General features: G+C 45.0%; 1 protein-coding gene across 2 annotated transcripts in view; it reads left to right on the top strand.

The window, feature by feature from the left end:
• grin2aa (glutamate receptor, ionotropic, N-methyl D-aspartate 2A, a) overlaps positions 1-22,092 on the top strand; it is a 122,475-nt gene that overhangs the window by 86,854 nt on the left and 13,529 nt on the right. For both annotated transcript variants that reach the window (XM_047571789.1, XM_047571788.1), the window contains 6 exons: positions 5,000-5,114; positions 12,528-12,730; positions 18,199-18,370; positions 19,331-19,484; positions 20,396-20,521; positions 20,617-20,846. In XM_047571789.1, coding sequence (XP_047427745.1) covers positions 5,000-5,114; positions 12,528-12,730; positions 18,199-18,370; positions 19,331-19,484; positions 20,396-20,521; positions 20,617-20,846 — 1,000 coding nt within the window. The remainder of the gene's footprint in view (positions 1-4,999; positions 5,115-12,527; positions 12,731-18,198; positions 18,371-19,330; positions 19,485-20,395; positions 20,522-20,616; positions 20,847-22,092) is intronic.

The raw sequence follows: 22,092 nt of genomic DNA, 5'->3' as shown, positions 1-22,092 counted from the left end.
GTGTAGCCCTGAAATACGAGGGTCAGGAAACACACACACACACACACACACACACATCACACACACTTAGTCCTGAGGCAGCTGTCATTAGAGGCGTGTGAAGGCGAAGGCATGAACTCAACACACATAATGGAACTGACACTCCAAACATGACAGAGACAGACTTTAAAATCAAGACAACAGAGAACATGTTAAAATAAATACGCGGATTTAGATTTCCATGAAGAGCGAGAGACGTTACCTCAGCGATGCTCTCGACATGTCACGCTACGTTATCGTTGTTACTGCCGTGATCACATGCCAACGTGGATGAGATGTCGATTCATGTTGGCAGTTCTCTGCAGAGTTGTGACAAACGCTGTTATTACAGCAGCTGCTCCCACAAAGACGAGTGTGTTGTGTTATTAGAAACAAGCGGCTTCATTATAAATGAAGAAACCGATTTCATTTAGTGCATTAGAAGATGAGGTTCTGGTTCCAAACACAGACAGAAAAATGGGCACATGTAGGTTTGAGTCTTTTTAAAGTTCAGCCCTCTGTCCTCTATTGTCAGTGGGGGCGGGAATTTAAACGCATTCAACTGACGTGACATCAGGTGACTGCAAAGAAATGCAGACGCCTCCATTTCTTAACCTGAAACACTGAGATAACTGGGGCTCAAACATTGTCCATTAAGTTGAAAGAAAGACGTTTAACTGCATTAGCAGACAAAGTTTCAGCCTCAGCGATTTGGATCCGTGTTATATATCAAAAAGTGGACTGGTGCATTTTTATTAGCTGAGAATGAATCGTATTCACAGAGGGAGCAGATCATCTTCCATGTTTCTGGGGCCCAGATGCAGATGCAGGAAGAGGCTGGAACAGCAAACCTTAAATGACTTTGTATATAACAAAAGAAGCTGCAGCGATAAGGCAGAGGAATACAAACAGCCCAGGCAAAAGGCAGAAGTCATCCAGGTAAAAAGCCAAGCTGGCAAAAGGACAAGACCCAGGTCTGCAGGATGGCTTGGAAACACCTCAGGGTTCTTCAGGTAGAAGATGTTTGGAAAACCTTCATCAGGCTGTTTACACCACATCCAAGGGAAAGGATGGAAATGTAGTTACTGATCTAAAAATTAGCTCCACATAGTGTTAATTCAGCAGGGATCTCACAGCAGTATCTGGTCGGCTGCTTCTCGCTGATAAATGAGACGTCAAGCTGTTAATGGTTTGACGTCTCAGAGGACGGAGACGCAGCAGAAGATCAGAACGTAGCAGTCGAGTCTGTTCCATCAGGCCAAGGTCAGAGGAGCCTTCTGCCCTAAAACTTCATTTAAATATCAGCAAAAACACAACACAGGGAGCAGGATCCACGTCCTGCTGACAGGGCTGTTTCTAGACAGTCTGGGGGCCTTGGAGCCCCCCCCCCCTCCACCGGCGCTCAGAAAACATGAAGCATTCAGAACAAATGTTTTATTGTGAGAAAAGAGCCGAATTAACTTACATTATTTAAAAAAACAAACAGGCATAACAATAAAACACTAAAACACAAAAATAAAACAGTAGAGTTTTTACACTTTGGTCTTAATTACACATTTCCTTACAAAACTACAGTCTAGTGCATTTTTCTTTTAAAACAACTTAGAATAAAAAGATGGGGCCTCATCAGGGAGACTCCTGACTAGCAACCATAGAAGGGGGAGACATTAGGGGGGATTCCCAACATGTTGTCGTTGCAGCATCTAGAACTGTCATTGATATGGACCAGTATCAGCTGCCTGTGGGGGGGCCCCGGCTAGAGGTGCCCCAGGCGGCTGTAGTAGCTGCAAATAACTACACAACCAGAGACGCTGCAAAGTTAGCATCTACTTCCCCTCGCACAATGATCCACACCATAGTTAACACACAGCAGCTGTGTTTTAGGAGCAGCCACCATCTTTTCCCAGCTTCCTCCTCCGTGTAGCCTGTATCTGTCAGACTACATCACCGCTCTGACCGCTCCTCGTCCTGTCAGGGATAAACGTCTCCATCTCCAACACGCACGCCGCCGCCGCGCACTTCACCCCTAACATCTCTGTGGAGGCTGGTTCCCCCTGCGGTGAAGCCTCTTCAGATGAAAAGCAGGGCAGAGTAAACCTCCAGGTGATCCGGAGCAGCTCAGAATGACTGAGCACCTGAGGACACGGTGCTGGAACCTGAGGAGATTCAGATTAAATAAGTCTTTTTATTCTGCTCCTTATGCAAAAAGTTTGAAACCAGCCTCAGTACGTGGAGAGTCTGTGGCTCCAGCAGCTGTAATGCAGTGACCACTTTCTTTTATTCGCCTGCTGCAGTGAGCTTGTACTGTTGCTGCAGTGAGCCCCCCCCTCCCATCTCCCCATCCTCCCATACACACTCCCTCCACCCCAAACCTTTTACTCCCAAATTAGAGGAAGAGAGTAAAAAAAAGAAATTTTTATCCAGCTCTGACGAGGTTCAGCACCCCCCCTGTCTCTCCCTCCCTCCATCTCTTCCCCTCTCATTTATTTCAGGGTGCCCCCCCCCCCCTCACTCACCCCCCACCCCCACAAATAAAGGGGAGATTACTGATATAATGGAGGCTGGAAAAGTGGGAGAAACTGGACTTTGATCTTTGTGCTGCAGAATTATAGAAAATTGCAGGGATGGCCGAAGTAATTGTGTGTGTGTGTGTGTGTGTGTGTGTGTGTGTGTGTGTGTGTGTGTGTGTGTGTGTGTGTGTGCAGGGATGTTAGCTGGAGGTAGTTTAGGGTCATTTTCAGGGGGCATACACTTCACTCTGTGACCGTATCCTAGCAACTCCCTATCAGGTGCACCTGTTCGATGGGCGTCGGCCCAACACACGGTCACAAAGACGATCTGGCCGTCCTGTCTGCATCCTGTTCACAGTTACTGCCAATTCTTACAGCGTCACATGAACTAATGAACTAATGTAGCACGAGTTCACAGCAGAATTAAGTCTGATTATTCATTTTATTGGTTTATTTGTTAATAAGGGACAATGAGCATTGAATAAATTATAGGTACAGTAAATCATAAATGGGCCACATGTTAAAATGAAACGTGAAACATCAAATACAGAGAATTAAAAAAACATTCTAACATTTTAAAAACTGTTAAAAACAAACACACGTGTGCAGAAATAAAACGTTTTTGATTTGAATCATTTGCATGTTGCACAAACTCAACCAGTCAAAAGTTTGGACGCGTCCTCTCATTGGACTGAGTGAGGACACATGGAGCATTTCATGAAGCTTATTATGCTTTTAGTAAAACTCTGTCTGCTGCTACGAGCCTGGACCACAGCTAACGTCTGAGAGGCTGTGGATGCACGCTGTTAAATCATCCTGCAGAATGGTCACCGGCTGTGTGTGTGTGTGTGTGTGTGTGTGTGCGCGTCTCTTCCAGACAGATGGTTCCAAAGTGCAGAATGGGCTGTTGTCTAAAAAGAGCCGCCTGTGCACTGGTACCGATCCCGGTGCCTCTTTCTCTGCTGGCAGTCGCACATAATTGGGTTCAGCTCGGCATCCCGTGTCCAATCGAACGGCTTAAAACTACTCACCTGGTTGCTTGCAGGCCAATCAGATTATTTTTAATCACAAAACCCTCTCGATCCCCTTATCTCTGGCTGATTTCATCTGGGCATTGAGCTGTAGCGTGTGCGTGTGTGTGTGTGTGTGTGTGTGTGTGTGCGGCGCCAGCAGCAATTTAAAGGGACATGTTGGTGTCATGAGATGTCACCACACCACCACGCATCCTTTTCTCGCCATTATCTCCGACACCGCTCTGTGACACGGCGGCGTAATTACTTTTTTTTTCTGCCTCCACGTAAAATGAAACCGTGGAAGTCGGCGCGCGGCTTAATTAATGAAAATGACTTTAATTAACTGTTGATGAACAATTACAGTTACATCTGGTGGATCATGTGTCTGTTAATGTCATGTGTGAGTTAAGATTCATCCACGTCACAGATCCAGAAAAATTAAATAAATAAGAAACAAAGACATGAGATAAAAAGCTCATTTTAGATTCGTCCTTAGAAAAAGCTGCAGACCAGGAAGTTTACTGTTAGACAGGATGTGAGGGGATGGATGGAGGGATGAGAGGGTGGAGGGTGGAGATGGATGGTGGTCATCAGGCTCAGAGGAACCCAGGGAGTGAGCCTCAGGGTGGGGGCAGATCTCAGAAAGCCTCAGATACTTGTCCCCCTGGTACCTGGAGTGAAAGATGGATGAGGAAAAAAATCAGGACGGACCTTAGTGAGAGAGCAGCGCAAACAGAACTTCTTAATGTTTTTATATTTTAAAAACACAATGAATGAAAAGAAACTGGACCTAAACTCAGATACAGGCGTCCAGAGACTGAGATGAACCGTTCTTTCATAAGAAAATGTTTGTGTTGAGATCAGATTAAAAGATCCCGACCCGACGTCTCACTGTGGCTCTTTTAGCATCACGTGGGCACATGCCCCATTTAGAAGTTTGCCCCCGTCGCTCTGGCCCTAGAAGGGAAACAGAGGGTGAGGAGGGAGGAGAGGAGAGGAGGGAGGAGAGAGGAGCCGTCTCCACCGGGTTCAACATGACCGGAGACAGAGTGGGGAAGGACAGCCATGATTAATGTGGAGGCTGCGTGGACCCAAGAATATCTTCCCACTGCCCTCCATCTTAGCTAATGTGACCTGCCATATGGGTCACTCATTACAGACGCTGTGTGTGTGTGTGTGTGTGTGTGTGTGTGTTTAGCTTTCTCTTTCCTCTCTTCGTGTTTCTAAATCCTTTATTCCTATAATGGAATCGTATCCAGATCCAGGGAATCAAATAAGGCTCTAAAACGTGTCATAGCAGAGAAGCTGTGTTAATATTTTACAACACTAATACCAGTAGATTGTAAATTGACTTTTTCTCATGCTAACCTAATTTAATTTCCTTTCTCCCTCTTTCTCATCACTGTTCATTTCTTTTCTTCTCCATTTCACTGATTATATTCATTCTGTCGCTCTCAGGTACATGATGAACGTGACGTGGGACGGCAGAGACTTGTCCTTCACTGAGGACGGCTACCAGGAGAACCCCAAGCTGGTGGTCATTGTTCTCAACAAGGAGCGAGAGTGGGAGAAGGTAGGACCTGCACCTGGGGATGTCTGGGTTGGTTCATATTTGCATGGAAACAAATTTGTTCACATATTCTAACGAGCTACTGGGCAACATGTCCTGCATCGTACGAGGTGAAATTTATTCTCCACGCTTGGCAAACGTCTTCTTACAGTTAGATCCACACATGATAACATGACCAAGTTCTTCAGTGAATATGAGCTAAAAGGACAAACTCTTAGCTTTACTTTGACGGTTATTCACATCCAAACTGGAGGAAAGGTGCAGAAATGTCACCCTTCAAATTAAAACCAATATATAGTTTCCATTTCTCTTCATAATTTAAAACATGCAACAAGATAATTATTCCATGTTTAACCCTGTGTTGTAGTACTCGTCTAAAGTTTTGTTTCTGCAAATGTTTCACAATAAAAGCCCCATGTGGGGAACTTTCACTGTGTTGGAATGCTGGAGGGCTTTTACTCTGAAAAACAATAACAGGAGGTGTTTGTATCAGAGGCTTAATGCAGTAATTTTAGGATGGGACAGGATCAAATGAAGGCTTTGGACAAAAATGAGAGATAAAGACCCAGCCCTGATCTAATGCTGCATGTTGAGGTAGAGTAAATAAAAACCTTTTTTTATAACTGAAACTAGATGCTCAGACCAACGCAGCAGAAAACACAACAAACGCACTATTGAAAACTCTGCTTGAGTCTCATCACATGACACTGAGCTGGTCGATGAGCTCATTTACCAACGCGCCTATGGATTCCTCCAGCTGGTTAATGTGCGGACGCCTCGGTAAAGAATGGCCGCTGGATGTGTTTTTTTTTTTTTTAATGGGCTTTAAATGGCAGCCATGTGTCTTCACAGCTACACGTGGCTCTTCTTAAAGAGCTCATCTTTAACGCCCCGTAGCGAGGCCAGAGAGGAGGGGGGCGTGGCTAAAGGACAGATGGTTGTTTGTTCTGTCCACATAGTTAAAGTCCACAGGGTTTCAACCTTACATGAGACTGATGCTGTTATATTCATGCAGCTGAATATTTCATCGTTTCAGTGCTTGTTTGTTGACCATCACCGGCCTCAGTGGGAGCGACGTTGAACTGTATTGGGTGGAGTGACCTTGTGTGGCAGTGAGGACAGTTTATTTATTTATTTATTTATTTATTTATTTATTTCAGTCAGTAGAACAAAACAATACATCATATAAACACACAAATACACAAATATACACTGACTGAACAGGTTCATAACAGAGCTACGCCTCAGTGAGTAGAGAGGGTGGTGCTGGTAGGAACCGATGGAGCGAAGGATCCTGTGCACATGGAGTCACCTCAGTCAGGATAAAGGGAGTCCAGAAGGTTTCTGTGTAGATCTCTGGAGAGATTCAGGAGGGTGAGGGTGTCCCAGTAGATGAGCTAAGTCAAAGAAGAGTCCAGCCCTTTTTATGAAGTAGCACAGGTAATTTAAGGACACATGTAGCGCGGTGCAGCTTCCTGTAGATGTTCAGTTATAATATACATTAGTAGAATACACCTCAATTTACAGCGTCTCTACCTCAATATGTTCTGAACCACGAGCCACAGCTGCTCCATTACTGTCGTGGTCCTGAGTCCTTGTCTTTTATTTGTGTAAATGTTTTGAGTTTCCTGTTTTATTTTGTTAAGTTTCTTGGTTTCCTGTCTGCTGTGCCTCTTTGTGTTTTCCTTTGATTGCTGATTGGTTTTCCCCGTGTTCTCCGCCCTCATTAGTTTCACCTGTGTCTCTCATCCCTCTGCCCCTGTGTGTACATGTGTGTGTACGTGTGTGTGTACATGTGTGTGTACGTGTGTGTACATGTGTGTGTGTATCTGTGTGTGTATCTGTGTGTGTATATCACACTGCATTTCCCTTTGTTCCCTGTTGGTTCTTCTATCTGCTGCGTGTTTGTGTTTTTCTGCCGCCTGCAGCGACTTTAGTTGTGTTTATTAAATACTTTTATTTGGAACCTCGGCCTCGTCACATTGTTGTCCTGCATTTGCGTCTCACTCATCCCATGACTTTAGTCTTAAGCCTTAAAAGTAATTCTTTACAATTCAAAGACAAGAAGCACCACAGCCATAGGTTCCTCCCCAGAAGGCTGGATTTAAACGCTCCTCCTCCTCCTCCTCCTCCTCCTCCTCCTCCTCCTCCTCCTCCTCCTCCTCTCAGGCCTGATAATCTGTGCACTCTGGTCTCTGATAGCACTTCAGAGCACAGTTAATCAAAGCCCTAGACCTCTGTTATTGGGGTGGCAGAGGGTCACTGCTCTTGTGTGAGACTGAGTGTGTTTACCCTTCAACACTTGTTATTGACAGAAACAGTATTTCCAGAGGCGTGCGTCGCCGCCGTTGTTATTCCGCTCACATCGTGGCGCGTGTGCGTCGTACAGTACGCGCTTAGTTTGCCGCAATCTGCACAGTCTCCACCCGATGTACGAGCTTTTTCACGTCTCACACTGACGCACGGAAACAAAGGAGGCTTCACCGGAGCGCCGAGCTGAGAGAGAGGTGGTGTGTTGTTGTAAACAGAGCCTGTGAAATTGATCAGTACCACTTCGCTGTGGTGCAGAGAGAGAAGCTGAAAGCCAGCGAGACACAGAAACACAAAGTGGAAACATAATTGGGAGCTCTCCCTGTTTCCCCGGCGCTGCTCTCCTACCCATGCACCAGCACGAAAGAGACAGACACTTCCATGATGATCAAGAGATAAAAATTCAGTAACTGCACTAAAATATGGATATGCACTAAAAATATAAAATGTGTCCCCGTGGGGCTGTGAAGGTAGAGACAGGCAGAGCAGAGATACGTATGTATGGAGCCGCACCGAGACAGATGGGCTGAGAACAAATGAGCACGAGACACCGAGATGGAAAGTAAAAGAAATCAAATAAAAAAGAATCTAGAGAGAATCAGACTGAGAGACTGAGCATGTGCAACAATCCTCTGTTTTTCAGCAACTACAGGTGTTTATAGCATCCAGGTCTTCAAAGCGTCCACACCTGCTCACACACACACACACTGCATTTAACATCACTACACCTGCCTGGAAAACATTTTGAGGATTATGTAATCATCTGTGAATAAGTGTTTAATTCACAAAAAGCAGGTACGTTTAACTGCATCACCTGCGACTAACCTGTGGGCTTTTATGTCTTTCTACAAAGCAGAATGAGGCTTTTATTTGTGTGAAATGTGCAGGATCAGCTGTGTTCAAGCCGCCCTCCTAGAAGTGGTGTTTAAGGAGGAGCAGGAACATGCTGCGTCTCCATATCACTAAAAATCTAAACTTTAACTCCAAGCTGCATCTTCATGGTGACTTTTCTTTGCAGCCGATTATTTAAACTTCTGTTTAGTTTCATTTGCTGCCATCAAACTTCCTTTTTCTGTCTTCATTGTGTAAATATGAATCTGACTACATGCTACGAACGACTGAGGATGAAAATATTTGGAGTGATTTCAAAATAATTAAGCTGATTACTGCAGTGTGGGTCTAACAGAGATAAATGTGTCTGTTAATGATCTGAAATCAGCCGACAGCTCACGAGCAGGATTTAAACGCGAGTAGCTTGATTCTACTTCTATTAGATGAATCACTCTTATTTATTCATCACATTCAGGCGCCGCAAACATTTATTTTTAGTTTTCTTTATTACAGGCATATGCAATATGCATATTCCAGTCATGAGCACCAAACCCGTCCGCTGCCTCCCTCCAACCCCAATAACTTCCCCCGGAATAAACTGGGAAAAAATAAAACTAAACAGCGCTAACACCACGTGGGAAACATTAGTCCCTGCTGTCCACTTTACATCTATGCACCGTGTTTCCAGCTCACACTGGATTCAAATGTACGTTTAACTCTGATGAAATATTTTCATGAATCACTTTAATTTGCGCTCTGAGCTGCAGTCGAACGAGGAGAGTGTATTTACCGATCAGAACCAGGACGTTATGTTTTATTCCCGCTGAGTAGATGGAGTGTGTAAATTACTTCAGGAGCTGCTGCGGCGTTAGCAGCCAGTTCACCAAATAATTATTACAGACAGCATGGGATTTGTGCTTGGAGAATCACAATATGGAGAGCAGACGCACGCGGAAGCCTCGTGTGCAGACGCCCACACGTTCCACGCTGACACACAAACAAACACGCGAGTCTGTGAGTCTTAATAAAATGTGTCTAAATCGATGGATGCAGCTTTCTCTCGCTCCTCCGCTCTGCCCTCGTTTTCCCAAACGCTCGACGTGCACCCGGACACATGCAGCAGAGGCAACACGCACACACACACACACACACACACACACACACACACACACACACACACACACACACACACACAGAGGAAGTGTGGGAGAGTGAGAGCTGAATCCACGTTGTCGACATAATTTTGTCTGACAGGAGTGACAGATACTGTTTTATGACTGAGTGGGTTTCTCCGTGCTATTAGGAACTCATTCTCCCATAATGCAACCTGCCACAGCGATAACTCTCCCAGTGAGACTGGCACAGAAAATGTGCTCGGTGCGAGAGCCCCGACCCCTGTTTCCCTTTGTTCTCTTATCGTGGCCTCCCACTTGTTCTGCAGGATTCTGGCTGATTACAGCTCTTATGAGATGAAACGGAGGAGAAATGAGGATGAAATAGAGAGGACGAGGTGTAAAGAGCAGGAACTTTCAGAGTCGTCTCATCACCGAGTGGCTGTAAATCTGCTGCGAGGTGATGATGTGACGGGGTTTCCTCCGGTGCAGTAATCCCAGGGGCCTGGGCTCCGTAACCTCCCGCCGGCCTCGCTGTCGTCTCACATTCACGCCGCTGTCTGTGAGCGGGACGAGCCTAATATCTGGCATTACATCCGGGAAGACTCAGCATTCTGCAGCCGGAGCAGTCGATAAAGAGGATCCCCTCCTCCTCCTCCTCCTCCTCCTCCTCCTCCTCTCTGGGTATTCATTTATAGCCCCTCTTCCTTTAATTAGAGAGAAGGAGAGAGGTGTGTGAGGAGAAGAGGAGAGGAGAGGAGAGGAGAGGAGAGGAGAGGAGAGGAGAGGAGAGGAGAGGAGAGGAGAGGAGCTGGACAGGGAATCGGAGGAGTTGCTGAACTCAGCTTCTTCTTTCTCCCTCGTCCTCGTCCTGTTTTCAACCATCTTCGGACTTTATTGACTCATCTAAACAAATCAGCACCACTCCTCAAAAGAATATATCAGTAACATCACGTCACGTTTACTGTGGATTTAGATTATTATTATTCTGAGACACCGGTGGAGTGTACTGACTATCAGGATAACACAGTCAAACAAAGCTCCTGCTGAAAAAAACAACCTTTAGCTGTGTTTCCATTACAGATTTTTGCTAAATAAAGCAAATATTTTGCTAAATATTTCTGAAATGTCGATAAAGTTTTGAATTGTTTCTGAATCGTTTCCACTGAAAGGTGTTTTTGCAAATGAGCTGTAACTCTGGTAAAGTCTCGTCTTTACGTGATATCAGATAATTCTCTTAAATTCATCACTTTGAGGAAGATGGACAGAAGAAGAACTGGTCACATGACTGAATCTTCTCCAGTGAAGGGGAACTGCAAGAAAAGTGCTTCCATTGCACTTTTGCAATAAAAAAACCACCTCATGAGAGAATAAGGGAGGTTTTTAGAAATGTAAGTTTTTCCATCACCAGTTTATTGTTGCAATATTTAGGTTTTGCACATTTCTAGGGGGAATCAAAATGCAGCAATTGACAGACAAACACACACATCCAACCCCTCTTTGCCCCCCCCCCCCAGTTTGAGGAACGTAGCCGACAGCAGAGTGAGATGTTGGCCGTGGCGCCGAGCAGAAGAGCGGAGGAGAGACTCTAATCCCTGTCAGAGGAGAGAAAAGCACTCAAAGCAAAACAATTAAAATGCTAATTTCACTCCCTCCTCTCTGCTCGCCTGTTAATGACTTAGCCAAGCATGCACACTAAGGCTGTGTGTGTAGCGTAGTGTGTGTTTGTGTGTAGCGGTGCCTGTGTCCTGACTCCCAGGTCAAAGAGCGACAAAGTCCTGGGTTATTAATTCCACAAAAAATACAGAAACCTTCCTCAGTTTTTTGTAAAAACGTTTTATTTTAGATTTCTTTATACAGTCACATGCATTATATTCAGTTTGGAATAAATAAATTTACCCCCATTCGTGAGCACCAATCCCAATAACCACCCACAAAATAAGAATTAAAATAAATAAATAAGAGAAAATAAATACATAAATAAAATTGCAAACACTTGTTTACATGCATATGCAACACACACACTAGTACATATAAACCCATATATGGGCGTCTTGTGCACACTGGAAGACGTCGTTCCGTACCTGTTGTCTGACATTTAGCCCCGTGTAGTTTCCAGTAACAGAATCTGTGCCTTCGTTCATAGAGAGTGTGGTGATTGGCATCTAAGCGCTAACGTTTTGTTCCAGCTGTGTTCACATTGAGCATATCGTCATCATCATTCAGGAGCATCATTTGAGGACAAAAAGGAATATTTATCTGCAGTGCTCTGGATAAATATTCTGTCATCTTTCTCAAATTGTCACATTCGTGTCCGAGCGTGACGTGTTGCTGACTGGTTTAAAGTGTCTCTCCACAGGACGGTACGTATATATATGTATATACATGAATAAATACATACACGAGGCCCAGAGAGATGGCAGACACTAGAGAGGAGAGGAGGATTTCTCACATGAAGGGAAAGAGTGAGAGTGAGGTTTTGTCATTTTTCAGCCTCCTGTATTATTAATAATTGAAGCCTGTTGCCGTTCTCTCTTTTTTTTCATGCATGAACAGCAAACACACACAAACATGCATTCAGGGACAGATGTGGTGGTGGTGGGGGGGTTAAAGAGCATCCATAGGGGATTCTGTGACATCACAGATGTGAAAACGTGCTGAATTATTAACGGAGTCACATCGCTGTCCTCCCCTCACACTCTCCTTCTCCTTCTCCTTCTCATACATGTGTTTGCGTCTCCTTCATCCCTGCAGACTTATTATCTCACTCTGTGGTGCTGCTGTTCATACAGCATCAGCTGCTTGATTCTTCCTCTGTGCCACATGTTATTAACTATTTATTGTTAACCACCCATTTGTGCTTTGGGTTATTAGGCAACAGAACACAGAGACGAGCAACTAATCATCTTTAACAGGCGAGCGGTTAAAAAGGCGTGTGGTTAATGTGAGGTCATGGGTCTGAACCCGACAACAACCCCCCCCCCCCCCCCCCACCCCCCCCCCCCCCACATCAAAGCATCCTCGACTTCTAACCTGCTCACTAATTAGAAAACACTTCATGGATCCATTACGCTGTGGATGTGTCAAGCGTTTTATTATTAGCGTCCTAACAGTGTAACCTATTCATGCGTTCACCTTTGTGTCCTCCGCTCCTTCCCGGCAGATGGGGAGGGTGGACAACCGCAGCCTGACCCTGAAGTATCCCGTGTGGCCGCGCTTCAACTCCTTCGGTGACGCCGAGCTCGACGACAACCACCTGTCCATCGTCACGCTGGAGGAGAAGCCGTTTGTCATCGTGGAGGACGTGGAGCGACTGACGGGAACCTGCATGAGGAACTCGGTGCCCTGCAGGAAGCACATCAAAGAGTGAGTCCGACCCCCCCGAACCCCCCGAACCCCCCGAACCCCGCTCACCTGCAGTCTGCCTACGATCCATCCATCCATCCATCCATCCATCTAATCCATCTGATTATCTGTCCATCAGTCCAGCTCCTTCCCATCCATGTGATCATCTATTCATCCATTGTGCATTTACACATTCAGTTTCTTTTTATTCTAGAGAAGCAAAAAAAATACATATTTTAAATAATCAAACCTGTGAGCGCTGAGTAAACGCTCTGCTGTCATGTTTCTCTTTATTAACTCTCTCAAACACTAACAGCCTTGTTAATATAAATCACTAATGCTGATATTTAATCTGAAATCACTGGGACTTTTTTCCTTTACACGTTGCATTAGGAGCATGTTTTAGTTGCAGTGTTTGTGTGTTTTTGTGCGGTGTTTGCAGCGTGGTGTCGTAGGCTTCTCTGTGGGTCTGTGTTAGATGCTCTTGTGTATTTTTATTTCCTGACCACAGGTGGAAATGTCTGATGCAAACATCTGTTCATGCCTCTGACACTGATTATTGGATGTGCACATTGTCCATAAACCTGATTTCTATAGCGTCGATAGCATGAACGATCCAGAGCATGAAGGGAAAACCTTGACCCATCTGCACCTTGACCAGAGAACAGAGAACAGATACGAGAAGATTCATATATATGTTATATGTGTATATATGTTATATATATATATACAGAGAGAATATAAGAGGTGGACAGGTTGGAGCTTCTGATGATCCGTCTGTCCGTTTATCCATCCATCCATCCAGCATCAATCTGTTCATTAGTCCTTCTATCGATCATCTCACCCCTCTATCTTTCCTCTAGCTGTGCATCCATCTATACATCATGACCTCATAGATCCAGATTATGTAGATAAGACAGACAGAGTGTTACTGTCTTTTAGAGTCTAATGAGCTGATTCCAGGTCGGAGCAGCGTTACATAAACCCAGCGTCGTTTTGTATCAGGAGTATTTTTAAAATTCGAAGGTGATAAAAATTACATCACCCACTTTCCATTTTCCTCAGCACAGTGGCTGTTCCTCTGTGTGTGTCTCTCTCGTGGAAAGAGGTGCAGTGTGCGATCTATGCAGCAGCTTCTTTCCTCCCCCTGAAAATGGAAGCGACTGCTGAACTCAGCAATTTACTGCCTTCCTCACCAATTTCCTCCCTAACGCCCATATACCTCTGACCACCCGCTATATTATCCTCCTGGAATACTCAGTCACAGTGTGTGTGTGTCTGTGTGTGTCTGTGTGTGTCTGTGTGTCAAGCTGGGTGTCTTAGATGCTGCAGAATCAAAGCATGTAATTGGTTTTTAGATAATTTAATCATATTTCTCTCTGCACTGAAACACACACACACACACACATGCAGGGAGATTGGCATGTCTAATACACACTTTATGCCCTTCTCTGCTCACATGTAGCTGTCTATAACTACTGCACACACACACACACACACTCGCTGAGCTGATTAAGCAGTAATAGGGTCTCAGGGAAGAGGCTGACAGAGATTTTCATGCAGAATCAGTGTGAAGTAGGGCGGAGGATAAAGCATCTCCAAGGAGCAACACAAACACACATTCACGAGCTCATATACGCTCTCTGTAGCCACATGTCCACTCACTCACAGGCCAGTGCGTTCGGCTGCGTTCCCCTCTCCCACAGCGCAATTCCCGCTCAAGCATCCGTGGTGTCCATTTGGAGAAAGAGAGCTGGATGGAGGAGGAGGAGGAGGAGGGGTTGGATCAGGGTTGGGGGAGTATCCATGCATGCACAACCAGAAATTCACTCATCCAGGCCTGGGCCCTGAGAACAAGCCACGGCAACACACACACACTCACACACACAGACCCACACTGCCCTCTCTGGAGACCCCCCAGGCCCTGTAGTGTTTCTATATCAAGTTGGCCCGGCAACTTTGCAAACAGCCTCCATAGCGTCACATGCTCTCATGGCTCCACTGCTCTATGGTGCTCTGTGTTCACGGAGGCTCTGTCACTGCTCCGGCTCCGGCTCCGGCTCCGGCTCCGGCTCCGGCTCCGGCTGAACCTGCCACCAATGGTATCATTATTAAAATGTTCTCTGCATCGCTCCCTCCTCCTCCTCCTCCTCCTCCTCCTCCTGCAGGATTTCATCATGTAGTTACATTACAGAACAGTGTTAATTCTGACAGTCAGCTGTGATTTAGTCTGCAGAAGAAAATGCAGTGCAATTAGTCCCAGCACTGACATTAAGTCATTTTTATCTTTCGGAGTTTTAGTCGATGCATATGTTTTTTTGTCAACTTTTAATTATTTCAGTTAATCAAGCTGCAGCTAACAGGATTAATTTAACACGCCGTATTCCCTCACTTTAGAGCAGTTTAATGAATCTCGTATCTGAATCCAGATCCACTGCTCCACTGTGTCTCTTTGCTGGAGCATCTCTTCCTTGATCATTTATACAGTTGGATCAGACATCACAGAAAAAAGAGGTAGCATAGCACAAGTGAGAATATAAAACCTTGTTCTTTGGCTGTTTTAATACTTGATTTAATATTCACATGTGAAACACTAGTGAAAACCGAAGCAGAGCCCTGCACTAAATGCTCCTTCAGTTTGGAGGGTGCAGTTTGTGGAGCTGTTAAACCAGATTGTGTTTATGGTGCACAGTAAGGACGTCGACAATATAAAGTATAAGAAGTATGAAAAAGATCAATAATAATACAAAATAAAGGCAATTTTAAAAAGCAGAATGGTGAAATACAAACAACATCAGCTCTATGTGAAACTATCAGCCAGCAGCGTTCAATCATACACGTTCAAAGTGAAGATGTAAACAGTCAGGTACGGTTGAATGAGGTAGTCCATCATTATAAACTGCTGTCAGCTGTTTAGACGTCTGATGACAGAAAGAGTTCTTTCCACAGACTCTGTTATTAGAATCTAACGCTGAGCTTCTATGAAGAGAGGATTCAGTGCATCAGAATGATTTCATCACTGTACCTAATGAACTGGCAAATGCACTGTATATGACTCCAGTATAATAAAGAAGCGTTGTTTGCAGACGTACAATTTCCATGTTTATTCCCTGATTTAAAATGCAGCTTCATGGAGCGCGACTAATGCAGCTCACGTCAATAATTTATCAAACTGTGAAAGCTACGAGTCGCTTTTAAGCTGGAACACATTGTTACGTGAACAGCTGAAGAGAAACGTCAAACAAAAAAAGCCAGCGCAGTCAGACGTCTCCTTTTAGTCGCATAAATGGAGGAACATTCCACCTCGCAGAGTAAACACACCCAACAGCCACAACATTATGACCACCAGCAGGAGAAGTAAATAACCTCAACTCTTCATCTTGTGACAGTTCAGACGTAGATGTAGCAGTGAATTAGAATCAGGGTTTGACATCAGGAGTTTGATTGTTCGTCCATAAAGACAGAAACCGCCAACAACCACAAACATGTCTCTCACCGTAGCTTCCCTCCCATATTTTATGAATCTTGATGAAAAGCTCCTCCATCATCGTCCCTGTTGTCAGGGATTCATCTACACCACTGACTCCACCCAGAGTAAAAAGATACGCGTCATGTTTTATCGTCATGTTTTTGATTGTAAAAGCAGCACACGGGTCATGAAACCACAGTTCCCAGACTGTACAAACTGTTTTGTTGTGGCTGTTTTAAAAAGCTCAGCCCACGTGATTCCGTCTTGTGCTTCCATCCTGAGCTCCTGTAATGAGGCAGATCATCCTGCTTAATGAATTCATGCTCTACACAAATGAGCCATTCCTAAAAGTGATCAGTTTTCTTTAGTTACTGGCTCTGACACTCCGCTTACTGCTGCGTATTGCGTTGCTCTGCAGAGATGTCCTAAAGTGTTTCACTGGTTGTGTTACTGAGATGGAGCTTGGCCTCGTGTCCTTCAGCTGCAGGGACTTTTAACAGTGTGATCGTTTCTGTTTCGCACTGTTGTGTTCATCCTGAAGAAAGAACAATGTCATTTATGTGCACCAGCAAATGACTCCCCATCGGAGGAGGGAACTTAAAAAGATTCTCTTTTATGGCCTGAGGAACGACAGTGGGAGACTGAGAATAGCCTCGTGGGGGGGTCTGGTGAAGCTTTTCCGTCCGAGGTAAATGCAAAGCGATATCAGGTGTCTGGGCTTAGTGGTGTTCAGAGGAACAGCAGATGAATGTTTGGTGGAACTTATAACCTCTATAACCGCATGTTCTTTCACTTCTTCAGATAATTGTGTTGTTCCTCACGTAGCTTCGTGTTCAGAGGACGTCATGTAGGTGTTAATGTAACTGGCTGTGCTTCTGAAATTAGAGCGTTCACACTATAAACAACAAAACTCCATCAAGTTACCAGCGACAAAATCTGCTGATGCAGAATTTAATGAATTAATGCTTGGTAGCCTGCACTGATCACTAAGCTTTTGTCTGTGTCTCTATTCATAGTTGCATGCTTGTTGTTAGTTTTTGTAAGTTTTTAAACATTTCAAACTGTGCCATTTTAAAAATCAATCACTCAGTGTCCTAACCAAAGTGCTAACAGCGCTGAGCGCTACGTACACAGGCTACAGCGTCAGCTCTGAAAAAATGTGCAAACTGCGTCGGACGGATTGAAAAGGACGTGAATTACAAGGATTTTGTTGATGTTTTCAGGAGGTTTTAGATGCAATTTAGTTCCTTTATTTCATCCAGCCACCAAAGGTCTCTGCACAAAGCTTCACAATAAGTTCTTTACAACCAGCACTGGGCCTTTTACAAATACAACTTTTTTTTTTCCTTGTGTGAAACTATTAGACCATAAAAAGTAAATTCCTACTGAGTTTGGAGACAAAGAGTTCCACTTGGGGAGACATTTGTTTGAAAGATCGATGGTGACTAGCGAGGGTGACACGGGAGTTTGCTTTATAGAACTACTTTCATCTCTGGAAGGAGTCACGGGCGGATGTGTGGATTTTAGTTTTTCTCACTTTCCGTCAAGTTTACGTCCGAGTCGTTGATGCAGTAAAGGACGCGGCCGTCGTCCTCTAATTAGCACACATCTGAAAGTTAAATGAGGCTCCCAGGTGGCTGAGAGTTGATGCACACTGTCTGAACTCTGCTGCTCTCACATTCACACACACAGATGGTACAAGGCTTGCAGATGTAGCGCCGTCAAAACCTCCTTCTCTGGAGAGAGGGAGCATATTTTCTCACTTCTTCAGTCACTGAGTAGAATGACCCGAGCGTAAAGGTGAAAAAGTCTCAGGGTGATTTTAATTCATTTAAATTTAACAAGCAGGATGGAGAGAGAAGCAGAGGATGTCCCGTCTCCTTTTAATGAACCTGTTTTAACACATGCATGGTTTCACATGTGGACACAACAACACTGTTTCCTTCTCTTTCTGTAACAAACCAAAGACAAAGGTTAAACTCTGTCACATACTGACGCGTTTGTTTTTGTGTTCTTGCAGCAACACGACAGAGTCTGGTGGGACCTACATCAAGAAATGCTGCAAAGGTTTCTGCATTGATATCCTGAAAAAGATCGCCAAGTACGTCAAGTTCACCTATGACCTGTACCTGGTGACCAATGGAAAGCATGGCAAGAAGATCAACAACGTCTGGAATGGGATGGTGGGAGAGGTAAAGGGAACTCTTTTTATTTGGTTTCTGATCCAGGGATTAGTCCATGAAGGTCCCTGCTGTCAAACAGGAGGCAGATAGAAGTATTCAAGGCACATTTTAAAATGAATCTACTTTACAGTGTAGCTTTCTCTGTTTGTGAAGAGTCACGTTGTTGTGACCACGAGTGATCAGCTTTCAGTTTAAACTTTGATGTGTTAGGGTTAGGGTTAGCGTTAGCGTTAGGGTTAGGGTTAGGGTTAGGGTTAGTGTTAGGGTTAGGGTTAGGGTTAGGTTTAGGTTTAGGGTTAGTGTTAGTGTTAGGGTTAGGGTTAGCATTAGGTTTAGGGTTAGGGTTAGGTTTAGGGTTAGTGTTAGTGTTAGGTAACCAGAGGGATGCAGCACTTCAGGCACTAAAACTAAAAGAAGAAGAAGAAACTAAAGGGAAACGATAGATGTTTTAATCAATTGTAAACGTTGACCACGTAAACTAGTCCCTCCCTTGCATATCTTTAATTACTGGCTTTCAACTTCAAGTCCCAGAGTTCATTTCAAGACTGTAAACTTTATAGGTGCCTATATTTTTTTTATGGCAGACTTTACTCACAGAGTTCATCTGGCATCCATCTCATTTAGACCTGACTCTCCTCTTGCATATTGATCGTACAGGCGAATAGATCAGTGAAGGTCCTCAGTCATCCAGGACGTCCGCTTTCTTCCAGAAACCCAACACGTCTAATTTGTTTCAGCTTTGATATTGTAAATATATTAGTGTGTAGTCAGCGAAATTCAGATTTGGCAGGTATGTGCTGTTCTACATCATCATGATCATTTATCTTGATCTCAGGCTCCATATTAATGTGCTCTGAGTAACTAAAGGCTGAGCTGGGACTTTGAATGAATGAATTCATCAGCCTGTTGAGTCTAGAGAAGGGATCTCTCTTCTTTCTTGAGTAACGTTTGCTCTCTGTTTCTTTGAAGGTGGTCTATAAGAAAGCCGTCATGGCCGTCGGATCTCTGACGATCAATGAGGAGCGTTCTGAGGTCATCGATTTCTCCGTCCCGTTCGTGGAAACTGGGATCAGCGTCATGGTCTCCCGTAGCAACGGCACCGTGTCCCCTTCTGCCTTTCTTGGTAACCGTCACTAAATATGATTCTTTGTTGCCGGACTCGGTGGAGGATGAGAGGGAGACGGGTCTCGCTTGTTTTTTTGTGTGTGTGTTCCCCGAGATACAGAAAAGAGTTGACAACATAATTCAGTTCGGTTTCTCTGCTGTCAATACTTGCTCTTTCATCTGAGGGATTTAGCTCCGCGCTTCATTTCTGCCAGAATGACTCTCACTCACCTGAGAAGGATTTAACCGCAGGATTTTAACCTGGGAGAGAGTGGAGATCCCTGTTACAGCTGCTCCGTCACGTTCATTTGATGCTGAGTGCTTTAGCATCGACGTCCAGCTTCCTATATATATATATATATATACACATACATATAAATATATATACACAAAGAAAAGCCCACACAAGCATAAACACAAAGTGCCAGCAAGTCGTCCCGTAAAGTGAACAGGCGTGTACTTGCTGACATGTATGCAGAGCGCAGTTAGAGCCGTGAACGTGGTAATTATAAGGACTTAGCAGGAAAACCCCGTAATGGATGCTTGCCAGGGTTCACACACATTAGTCGCACACCCACACAGCGAGCACGGCCCTGTGCCAGCAGCGCTCTCCCATACATTAGACTTTAATCTCTGCGGTAGTGTTGTGAGCTCAGGGGGAGGACAGGAGTGCTGACACCAGGGCTTCCGATGCTGTTCCCTCCCTGCGTGGCCAGAGAGGAGGAGGTGGGCCCGGTACGGGAGAGTGTGCGTGGGTTTGACTCTGGATCTGTGTCGAGTCCTTTCCCCTAAACGTGCACATTCACAGGAGAGATTCATACTTTCACTGTTCACCTGAAAGACAGAGAGAAGGCGAGAACAAATCAGAAATAAAATACTTAACAGGACACACGTTAACTGTTGATCTCTGTCGTCTCTCTTGTCTTGCAGAGCCATTCAGTGCATCAGTATGGGTGATGATGTTTGTGATGCTCCTACTGGTAACTGCAATGGCTGTCTTCATGTTTGAGTACATCAGTCCTCTTGGCTTTAACAGAAACCTGGCACAGGGGAAAGGTGAGCGCATTTACATCACACCTGCAGCACAAGTCATTCCCTGTTTAAACCGACGGTTAACATCCACCCCCCCGGACTCTCTCTTCTTCTCTCAGACCCCCACGGTCCTTCCTTCACCATGGGCAAGGCCGTGTGGCTGCTGTGGGGTCTGGTCTTCAACAACTCTGTGCCAGTGCAAAACCCAAAGGGAACCACCAGTAAGTTCATAGTGTCAGTGTGGGCCTTCTTTGCTGTCATCTTCCTGGCCTCCTACACTGCCAACCTGGCCGCCTTCATGATTCAGGAGGAGTTTGTTGATCAAGTCACCGGGCTCTCAGACAATAAGGTAATGAAGCAGAAATGGAGGAGGTAGCTTTTCACTTCAGGAGTTAACGGTCTTTCATCCTGCTGCTGAAGGAATCTGTCAACCTTTATGTGTTATGTGTCATACTGTAAATACAACTTGTTTTGCAAGCATTTCTATAAGTAGTAAGAACATGGGGCAAACAATAAGTGGCCATGTCAGAAACAAGTAGGACACAGAAGCACTTGCTGCAGCAGTAGAAGTGTAAACGTGTTATTTTAACAGAAATAGTGTTCGCGTGGTCCAGCATCAATTTTTCAGAGGTGTGTCACAGGTGCAGCTACATGCACTCACAACATGTACATTAGAACGACAGGTATGTAGGAAAGTGGTGCGTGCTGCAGGAGGAAGACGGACTGAAATATTAAAGGAAAATACAGCAGGAAAAGAAAAGGAAGACAAAAAGGAGAGAGCGCTCCTGAGCGAGCACATTCCATATGGCGAGATACAAGCGAGGAGAGGCTGACGTAGAGCGTTTTGACAACATACAGAAGGAGAGAGGCAGGGAGGGACGGAGGACGGGGCACATGGACTGGCAGGAGGCTGACTGAGGACCGGCGAAAGGCCAAAACACACAAGATGGTACAAGACAACGAGCGGACAGATATGGGCCAGGTTGACGGCCGGTGTAGGGAGGGAACGCTGTGAGGAGGACGAGAAAGAAAGGAAACCTGGAGGACGAGGAGGGTCAGGGAGGAAAGTAACCAGACAAAAAGGCTAAATGGCCGTTCAGACAGACGTGCTGAGGGAGGCTGGACAATGAGCCGGGGAAATGATGAGGCGTATTCCCCATGAACACGGTGGCTGACCTGAGACCTGCTTCCTGAGGCCACACTGCAATCTATCTTACCAGAGCCGGATCCACAGAGGTGCATCCTGGGAGGAAACTGACAATTTAAAACATTTTATGAGCAAAAGAGAGGAAGAATCTCCACTGACTGCTGTCTGGTTTCTATCTGGCTAGCTTTCTAATTCCGTTTGGATTTTATTTATGTCGTTTGTGGGCTGCCATGCACACGGCTCCCAGGGAGAAGTTTGGAGGATTTACTTCCATGTCAAACCTTAGTTATGGTCATCGGGGGAAGCGAACCTGTGGCCTTACTGCCCCAAAGCAGCACAACAACACAGCGACACCCAATCACTAGGCCCAAGTATTTATTAAACGTCCCTCCTTGTTTGATTCTGAGAGGTCCAGTTAGCATCTATAGTGCAGAACCTTCAGTACGTG

The sequence above is a fragment of the Mugil cephalus genome, chromosome 20 (assembly GCF_022458985.1).
Source record: "Mugil cephalus isolate CIBA_MC_2020 chromosome 20, CIBA_Mcephalus_1.1, whole genome shotgun sequence".
In the NCBI taxonomy this organism is placed as follows: domain Eukaryota; kingdom Metazoa; phylum Chordata; class Actinopteri; order Mugiliformes; family Mugilidae; genus Mugil; species Mugil cephalus.
Note: the sequence above shows the minus strand (reverse complement) of the source record. Positions and strands in the feature narration are given on the sequence as shown.